Below are 10,417 nucleotides of genomic sequence, written 5' to 3'. Positions count from 1 at the left end.
TGTGACAAATCAGTTTTACAAAACAATATAATTACTTGTAAATACCACTTTGCAATGAAGTAGAGAAAAACAGAGATTTAAGTAATTTTGTTAAATAAATGTTACTTTTGTATTTCATGCTAATGTACGTAACATGTCCGTATAATAAACATGTAGATGTAATGAAACAAACCCAAAGAGCATCCCATGGGGCCCGAAGAAAGCAGCCCAGATGGGCTTCGTGAGGAGTCACTTCACAATAATTTATTTACAGAAATTCCAACACTGATGACGTCTGATGACAGATTCTGATGTTTGTGAAAAAATAGGTCACATCAACACAGATGATTTGCTGTTTAAATTTATCAAATCACACCGGGAGCTTAATTTGTGTTGGGTTACTGAAGGGACATTCAGTGAGTGCAGCATGTTTTTTAACCTCAGCTGGCTCAGTAATGCAAGCAGAAAAGTCAAATGTTTAAGGAGACCATGCTGTCCATGCCCAAGAGATAATGTGGGAGCAGAGCTAAGTGCATTCCCTGGTTTGTCAAAAATACAACCCAAGAAGAATCAGCCTGTCCTTCATCCAAATTCTTAAACACGTTTTTTTAAGATAGCAATTAATTAGTCTATAACAAAGCCAAGACAGAGACGGACAGCCCAACACAGTCATATGCAAGATACCAACGACATTGAATATGCTGCCAATTTACTGTGTTGAGCAAACTGGAGTACGTGAGAAGAAGAAAAAAGGAAAGGTGATGGCCTCTTGAGGCTGACTCTAAAGGGAATGAATCCCCATAGAATCAGTGTAGCAGAAATAAACATGTTTACAGCCTGGTACAAAAAACTGTTTTGGTCTCTGGAGCTAACTGTCACCTTTGCAACAACAAGTCTTGCAAATGATAACGTAAGCTGTTTGTGCCTAGCCTAAAATATGACTTCGAGCCTTTCCATAACGAGCGCCCCCTACAGGTGACCGGAGACAATGCAACACAATATGAGGTGGTTTCACAAAGGCATGATAATTTATGATTAACATTTTATTAACAAAGTATCTTAAAATGAACATCACTCAGGCGCATCACTCAGCAGGTACAGATAAAGACAATGGCCATCTTGTTAAAAGGAAACGCCCCCAAATGCTGAGAGCAGTCATGGAACCAAACGATGGATGTTCAGCTCGCCTCATCACCTGCAGCCAGCTGAAAATAAAAGTAAGTTTGTACCAATAAAAAGTAGTTGCCTACATGGAATTTTGAAGAATAAAGTAATTCTTGCAAAATATTATCAATCTTTTGAGCTCCACAGCCAGTAAAAGTGCACTCCTGCCTTCAGTGCATCTGAAGTAATGTGCTGATTGTATTTGAAACTGTGAGTCATCATGTTTGTGTCTAACTGTTAGCTCCACTGAGTAAAATCTTGAGGAACAAGTCACTACATTTTTAATGACTATACAGTTAACCGATTTAAGAACTGAAACACAACAGTCACTTGCCAGGAAAAGGTATGGAGAGCGAAAGACGCCTGATTGTGTTGCTGCAGAAGTCTTGGCAGAAGAAAACACAAGGTGCATGGATTTTAATTATAACCCTCCATTTGGAGTTTGCAATGGTTTAAAATCAAGGAAGTGGCCACTCTGATAGCTGTGGAAGATAACTGCCAGCTCTGAACGTGACCTCTTTACTTAATATTTCTGTTTCTGTGTTTTATCCTGGTGATATTTGTGATCTTGAATTTTGGATCACGTCTCATTATTAGTGAGCCCAGTACTTTTTTTTCTTTTTCTGTTCATGCACCTCATGTTCATATTCTGTGAGCCTTTCCTTAAGAACATCTTGATTTTCAAAATTGCCAAAAATACTTCCAACTTCCTTCATGTCAACATAAACAACTGCAACATTAAAATACTTGGATTTGAACCTAAATTTATTGACTGTACGGTCAAATTCTGTGAATCCACTGAAAACATGAATTTACATTGTTTACATTTCCCCTCTCTTGATTAAATCTTTATGATGCTGAGCTCATGTGTGCCTGCATGATCGCACAATGTCGGCACCATGTTAATTTTGTAAATAGTAAAATCAGTGTTCAACCCTTCTTGTTGTTAAAATGTGATCATGCTTAACTGTTTGCATACATCTGCACAGGCTTGTGGCAGATACTGCCTCTGTATGACAACATGCGTGTTCTTCAGAGACTGGTGTGTGTGTGTGTGTGTGTGTGTTTCTGCGAGCATAGTTTTCATGTGTCTATGTGCATCTGTGTGCGTGTATTACTGCATATTGTGACGTATGCGTGTGTGTTTAGTCTGTGAGATGCGTCAGTAACTGGGGCAGAACTGATTGTTGCTGATGGCTGAAGGCAAGAGCAGACCTACATTCTGCTCTGCCATACAGAGGAGGAGGAGGAGGGTGATAAAAATTGGGGTCTTTTCTGTGCTCCTCTCCCTCCATTATCCCCTCTCCTAATATATCTCCCATGCTTCTCCTTGCCCTCTCCTCTACATTCCCTACATTTTTTTTCCTTTTGCCTGGTGTGACACTTGACAGTCATATGGTCTTACTCAGCACACTGAGAGGAAGTGATAGAGGAGGGAATAGAAGCGAAAGAAGGTCATGAGATAAAGGGTACAACATCTGCAGAGGGGTCCAGAAAGAAAACATCACGACATCGATTTGTTTTCCAATATATAAGGATTACAAGAAGAGACACAATGCTCTAAATGGAGATTCAGAAACACTTGATATGCAAAACTAAAAATTAAGCATTTCAAATAAATAATACGGTGCACACTCCCAGAAATAGGGGTGCAGTAAAAGTCAATAGTGTTTCTACAGAAATGTGCCTCCTAGGGCAAATTATTCAGCCTAAAGGCAGCTGCGTACTGATTTTAGAGCTAAAAAGAACGGGCAGCACATCTTCATGATTTCAAATAAAACTAAACAAAAATGAAAATTCCTTTTTATGAAATATAAACTATTTGATTTTTCGTTTGAATGATTGGGTTTGAGGGGATTTGATGTCCTTGTGCCTAGTGGAATTTCTTTGTTTGCCAATGAAAACAAAAGGCAAAAGATCCAACTAAACAGTCACAAATACAAAATAAACTGACTCACTGACTCGAAGACAAACAGACAGAACTACTACCTACAATGTGGGAGAACACGACAGTGAACAGAGGGAAATGCAAACAATATACACACAAGGAGGATAACGAGGGAACAGCCCACAGATGGGAACACAGCTGACACTGATGAGACAGGAGAAGCAAAACTGAACACAGCACACAAACACAAGACTATCAAAATAAAACAGGAAGAACAAACACTGAGACCATGACTAAGACACATGGGCTTGACACTGAGACTGCGGGAGAAAACAGAAAGCAAACATACAACACAGAGGCATGGTAACCAAAACCCGAAGACTGGACAACAAAACTAAGACCAGAAAATACTAAACATAGCAGGAATACAACAACAACAACCAAAACCTGGAACTGTCATGTTTCGGCTGTGTGGCAGGCAGGAGAGGACCCAAACGCAAACTCACAGAGACAAAAGGTAAACTCAAAAAACACAGCTTTATTGCTGGCGTGGAGTGGGACACGAAAAACAATACAAAATAAACTAAACTGGGAAAACTAAAGCACAGGGAAAAAAAAAATCACACAGCTATGATGGAGACTACGACACTGACAAAGAGAAACACAAGGCTTAAATACACAGAGGGATAACGAGGGAATGAGACACAGAAGGGGAGCAATCAGGCTGGACGAGACAGAGACGCAAAACTAGAAACACTCACATGAGGCATGGACCTACAAAGTAAAACAGGAAACACACTGACTGAATTCTAAACATGCAAACTTAACAGCAACAGGGGAGACATAACATGGAACACAGGGAAGCCATATGACAAAGCCAAAGAGCAAAACCTAAGATAACCATAACAGATCTAGGGAAACACGAAACAGTACCACAAAGGACTCAAAACATAATCCATAATATAAAAACACGAGATCTCTCCAAAATGAAACAGGAAACATGAGAGGCAGACATGACAACATAAGACAACAGACATGAAACACACGAAGGGCAAGGGAGACTTCACAGGGGTTGAAAACACAAGAGGGAACTAATAAGCAAATGAACATAGGAGACCTGATGAGCTTAACATACTATAAACATCAAAATGAACTAAAACTCAAAACACTGGGTCCTAAGACCCAGGATTGTGACAGAGCCCCCCCTTCAAGGGCGGATTCCAGACGCCCAAAACCACAAAAAACAAAACCAAAAACAACGCACCCAGGGCGGGCGGCGGGGGTCCAGGACGGAGGGCCAGAAACAAAGCCACAAAAACACAATGTCCATCAAAAACACAGGAGCGCAGGGAACAGTTCACAACTCCTCAGGGGGCCGACCCGGAGGGTGACGGTCCAGAAGTCCATAGTTCATTTGATCAGGGGGCCGGCCCGGAGGCCGACGGCACAGGAGTTCATGGTCGAATAGTTCCGGGGGCCGTCCGTGCGGACGGCAACGGCGGCGACATGGAAACAGTTCAGGGGGCCGACCGTGCGGATGGCAACGGTGTGGAAACAGTTCAGGGGGCCGACCCGGAGGTCGAGAGCACCACAGGTGGAACAGTTCAGTCGGCCGACCCCGATGGCAACGATGTCCAGCTGATGGCCCGGAAAGCGGCTGGCGATTCCGAAGGGCAAAACGTGGCGTGGGCGGCAGCAACACAGCCGCAGGACCAGGCGAGGCCGACACAGAAGCAGAGGCTGAAGCTGGACCAGACGAGGCAGACGCCGGACCAGGCGACGGCAAAGCAGGAGCCGAGGCCGGACCAGGCGTAGACGATGAGGCAGAGGCCGGACCAGGCGTAGACGATGAGGCAGAGGCCGGACCAGGCGTAGCACAGGCAGAGGCCGGACCAGGCATAGCACAGGCAGAGGCCGGACCAGGCGTAGACGATGAGGCAGAGGCCGGACCAGGCGTAGCACAGGCAGAGGCCGGACCAGGCGTAGCACAGGCAGAGGCCGGACCAGGCGTAGCACAGGCAGAGGCCGGACCAGGCGTAGCACAGGCAGAGGCCGGACCAGGCGTAGACGATGAAGCAGAGGCCGGACCAGGCGTAGACGATGAAGCAGAGGCGGCCACAGGTGGCGGCTGAACGGGCTCCTCGGGCCCTCCAGCGGAGACGGGTGGCCGAACGGGCTCCTCGGGCCCTCCAGCGGAGACGGGTGGCCGAACGGGCTCCTCGGGCCCTCCAGCTGACGTGGCATGAGGCCGAACGGGCTCCTCGGGCCCTCCAGCTGACGTGGCATGAGGCCGGACGGGCTCCTCGGGCCCTCCAGCTGACGTGGCATGAGGCCGGACGGGCTCCTCGGGCCCTCCAGCTGACGTGGCATGAGGCGGCGTGGGAGCCGCGGAGTGCTGAGCAGACTGTTGAGCGGTTGGTTGTTCAGATGATTGGGCCAAAGAAAGGGGTATGGGCGACAAAACTGAAGCCTGACCTGGAGACAAAACTGAAGCCTGACCTGGAGACAAAACTGAAGCCTGACCTGGAGACAAAACTGAAGCCTGAACACACGACTGAGCTAACTGAGCAACAGACTGAACTATGGAAAAAATGAGAGGTTGTAGTGATTGTGGTAGTTGTTGCTGACATATCTCCGAGCCTACAGAACACAAGGACAGGGGCTGGATAGGCTCGTCTGAGACTTCAGCGGACACAGGAATGGGTGCAGGCACCCGCCGGACACGAGCCGCTCCCACCCGAGGAGTAGGTACGGGTGCGGAGGTAGGCTGTGCCCTGGCTGGCCTCACCCTGGGAGCCGGGACAGGTGGTGGAGAGCGGAGCTCAGGAGCGGTCACAGGCGTAGGTAGGTTTGCAAAGGCAGTTTCTGAATAAGCTGACTGGTGAGCAGCAAAGTCCAGGGGTGAGGCCACACCCAAAACAGTCACTTGAGGTGCAGGTTGAACTTGGTCTGACTCTAAAACATGGTGAGTGTGTTTGAACATGGCTGGCTGTGGAACACAAAATTCAACTTGATTCATGAGCTCAGTGGCATCAAGTCCAAGTCTTCTAGCCAGTTTAACTATGGTGGGAGGCACTCTGTTACTGTTTACACCTCCCAGCTGAGGCACAGAAAAAATAACTGCCTGAGATACTGGAAGAGCGTCACGTAGAGTCCCAGACACAGGATTGGAATCATGAAGGTTCGGAGGAGCTGGTTGAAAAACTAAAGTGTTCATAGGAGCAGCATGACTAACAGTGGATGAAATGGCAGAAGGTTTGGAGTCAGAATGTGGCAAACAGTCACTTTTACTCACAAAAACGGTCTGCTCAGCTGCTGTGGAGCGATGGCGGCGTGAATGCCGCTTTCTCCTGGAAGAGGGAGGAGACGAGTCGGCCCGCAAATCCTCAAGCGGACTCGTCTGAAAAGCCTCCGGCTCTTCACACAGGAGTGGCTGCTCAGTGCAGACACGCACAGTAGAAACAAGGAAGTCCTGGATTAAAGGGTAGAGCATGCCAAATAACCAGGGGAGTCCAGAGATCATCCGTTGTAAGCGGAGAGCTAGTTCCTCCTGGTATTCCTTAAATGGCAGCGCAAACCACTCCTGGCAGAGAAATTCTACCGTGTAGATCATGTCCTCCTGGAGCTCAGCAGAGGGATTGTGAGCTGCTGGGTCCATTGTCTGGTCGTAGTCTTCTGTCATGTTTCGGCTGTGTGGCAGGCAGGAGAGGACCCAAACGCAAACTCACAGAGACAAAAGGTAAACTCAAAAAACACAGCTTTATTGCTGGCGTGGAGTGGGACACGAAAAACAATACAAAATAAACTAAACTGGGAAAACTAAAGCACAGGGAAAAATCACACAGCTATGATGGAGACTACGACACTGACAAAGAGAAACACAAGGCTTAAATACACAGAGGGATAACGAGGGAATGAGACACAGAAGGGGAGCAATCAGGCTGGACGAGACAGAGACGCAAAACTAGAAACACTCACATGAGGCATGGACCTACAAAGTAAAACAGGAAACACACTGACTGAATCCTAAACATGCAAACTTAACAGCAACAGGGGAGACATAACATGGAACACAGGGAAGCCATATGACAAAGCCAAAGAGCAAAACCTAAGATAACCATAACAGATCTAGGGAAACACGAAACAGTACCACAAAGGACTCAAAACATAATCCATAATATAAAAACACGAGATCTCTCCAAAATGAAACAGGAAACATGAGAGGCAGACATGACAACATAAGACAACAGACATGAAACACACGAAGGGCAAGGGAGACTTCACAGGGGTTGAAAACACAAGAGGGAACTAATAAGCAAATGAACATAGGAGACCTGATGAGCTTAACATACTATAAACATCAAAATGAACTAAAACTCAAAACACTGGGTCCTAAGACCCAGGATTGTGACAGGAACACAAACTAAACGTTAGAATATTAAATGAATCAGAATCACAAAGGTCCAAATACATAAACACTGGACCATGACAGTCACAGTGTATTATCATTTGGTCAGCAGCGGTTTACTATATGCCACACATTACCCAAAGGCCTTCTGTATTTTATGAGGCTATTTTTGTCTTTGGGGAGCAGTTTACATTCTGCAGTTAAAGTTTATGTTTGGATGTAGGATTGTGGTATTTTTAGCTTGTTTATTCTTAGCTGGACTTTTATATGAGATGCTGGGGACTACAACAGTAAAACTTTACAGGCCTCTAACTATTACCTGGAAGTTTCTTGGAAACAGAGTTGTTTATATGTGTTGCACACTTGAATTAAAATGAATTGAAACCAGTGTGGCTTTGTGAGTTCGCCTTTACTGCATCTGCAAATATATACATGGACATAGCACAGCGTTACACACTTTTGCAGTCTCACATAACGCTTATAGGCGCACTGCCTTATGGGTAGTGTTTAAACTCAAATCACTAATATTTCTTACAGTGGAACAATGAAATAAACATAAACACAAGGTAGTGTGATCCACCAGTCTACATCTGCTGTGATTACAGCCCGGTACAGGTATAAATCCACAAAAGTGCCACGAGGTTTCCACACAAACTAATGAATCAGATCTAGCTGCTAATCGTTAGCATCACAGCTAATTCACATCGCTACCAATAACTTATACACTAATGACACATAGTGGGGATTAACGGCCAACTTTCCCACATTCTCTGCAACCCCGTGGACTCATCTGTAGACACATTTTAAGTTATTTACCATCTTGTATCTGCTTACCTGCAAATATATACATGGACATAGCACAGCGTTACACACTTTTGCAGTCTCACATAACGCTTATAGGCGCACTGCCTTATGGGTAGTGGCTGGCTTCTTTACTCCCGCTAGAGCTGCTCATTTTAGGGGATACTCCCTCTTGTGGTGTAACGGAGGAATAACTACGCTTCCTGCACTATGTCATTTTTGGAGACTGGGGCACACATTATTTTACCACAATCAAAGAAAATACAGATGTGAACAATCAGACCATTTAACTAACTACAATATTGTCACTAAAGATTATGGGGGGTGTCTTGTTTTGTCCACAATGTCTTTCTTGTCCTTACATATGCTAACCCGCAAGACATGTTTTATTTATTTGGGTTTAGTTAAGTTTATGAATTGTTTTTCCTCAAAACAAATGCTCTGTGTAAATTCAGTTTGCAGATAGAGTAACGAACCATGTGACGTAACCATCACAAATCTCCCCCATGTGGAAAGAACCTTGTGAATTTCCTGGGAAAGTAGAATGACAAAACACTGAGAGAGATGAGTGACAATGGCAATATTTGGAAGAAATTTGTGCAGGATTTTAAATAAAAGGGTTGAAAGACATGGCTTTTTACAGTGGAAGTTGGATGTCATTGATTCCCAGCCCATACTTAGAGTCTTCTGACACTGATGCTGAATCAGAGGCCAAACAGAAAGACAGTGACGTGCAGACTGGGATGAAACACTGTGGCATCGGCACAAAAAAAGAGGATTTGAGGTGGAAGCACAGTGACAAGGAGCAGTGACTGGACATCACTGCCAACTCCACAAAGTGGGACAGTGCTGTGGCTGAGGAACAAAGCCTCAACCTCAACAACAATCGCTAAATCTGTACTTGAGAACAGAATAACTCATTGTGACATCTTCAGTCAGTGTCTGATTACCAATTAACTTTGACAGCATTTTCTAACACAGAGACTAAAACCAACTAAACTCAGAAGATGAAATATCAGTTAAGAAAGCACTTGTGATGCTCTGAAAGGCAGTAACTAACAGCATATATCACATGTTGTGGCACAGAGAACCTCCACCACATGGTGTACCAAAGGTCTTGTAGCTAATTCTGTTATTATATGTAGACTAATGTGAGTTTCCTCTATCAATATTAATATAGGAAGTCTTGATGCACGCTCAATCATCTAGCTAAATAAATCCCAAAAGCTTGATTCTGTTCAGCTACATCCAGATGAACAGAATCAACCTTTTGGGATTATTATAGAAAGGGGGAAAAAAACTAGAATACCATCAGCAAACAGATCAAATGTTTAAACTAAGACAATTAATTATTTCATCAAAAAATACTGCCTCATTTTGAACTTGACATATTTTATAAAAGATGGAACAGGGGCAACAAAAGGTTGGAGAAGTAAATGCTAAAAGAAACAACTGGATGGAATATTTGAAACTAATTAGATACATTAGCAACAAGTTAGTAACATGAACAGTGTGATCCAGAAGGGTCACGTATTCTCTGGAACAAAGCACACATAAAACGGACTGAGGCAAACTGAATGTCAAATGAGGCAAATTCTGGAATTCACACATCTGGAAAAGCACCATCAGTGCTGAAAGGTATATACAGATTTCAGGGCAATACATGCTCCCATCCAAACAGCATCTTTTTCAGGATCTTCAGTAAGGCAATGCTAAACTGTACAGTCAAACGAGGTTGGAAAGAAAGAAACTGGACTTCAGAACTAAAGCTTTCTTTCCAAACTTCTTAGACTCCCATGCCCTGCACAGACATCTCTGTGTTTATATTGCATATATTACAACAGTATGGATTCATAGTAGAGGAGCCAGGGTACTAAACTGGCCTGCAGTCCAGAGCTTTCACCAACTAAAAACCTTTAGAGCATCATGAAAAGAAAAATATAAGTGTCCCGACTGCTGAGCAGATGAAACCTGTATCAGATACGAATGAGACAACATTCCTGTCCCCAGAATCCGACAACTACTATCCTCAGTTCCCAGACATTTATAGACTCCTGTTAAAAGAAGAGATGCTACACAGTCGTAAACATGCTTACTTTCTTGAGACGTGTTGCTGCAAATGTTTTCTATTTTTGAATGTGAATAAAATAAGCATTTATGAGATTTTCCAATCATTG

The 10,417-nt window shown here is 44.2% G+C and overlaps 1 protein-coding gene across 1 annotated transcript; it reads right to left on the bottom strand.

Moving 5' to 3' along the window:
- Positions 1 to 341: 341 nt before the first annotated feature.
- LOC146678150 (uncharacterized) lies at positions 342 to 8,574 on the bottom strand. Its single transcript, XM_085410925.1, has 2 exons — positions 8,274 to 8,574; positions 342 to 6,754 (listed from the first exon to the last, which is right to left on the bottom strand). Exons 1-2 carry the CDS (start codon positions 8,293 to 8,295, stop codon positions 4,389 to 4,391), a joined length of 2,388 nt encoding a protein of 795 aa, XP_085267051.1. The 5' UTR covers positions 8,296 to 8,574; the 3' UTR covers positions 342 to 4,388.
- Between the last annotated feature and the right edge of the window lie 1,843 nt (positions 8,575 to 10,417).

Source organism: Rhamphochromis longiceps, linkage group LG1 (assembly GCF_057381845.1).
Source record: "Rhamphochromis longiceps isolate RC_006_pf linkage group LG1, R_longiceps_female_GT1.1, whole genome shotgun sequence".
Taxonomy (NCBI): Eukaryota; Metazoa; Chordata; class Actinopteri; order Cichliformes; family Cichlidae; genus Rhamphochromis; species Rhamphochromis longiceps.
The sequence above is the reverse complement of the archived record's forward strand: the minus strand, read 5'-3'. Positions and strand labels throughout refer to the sequence as shown.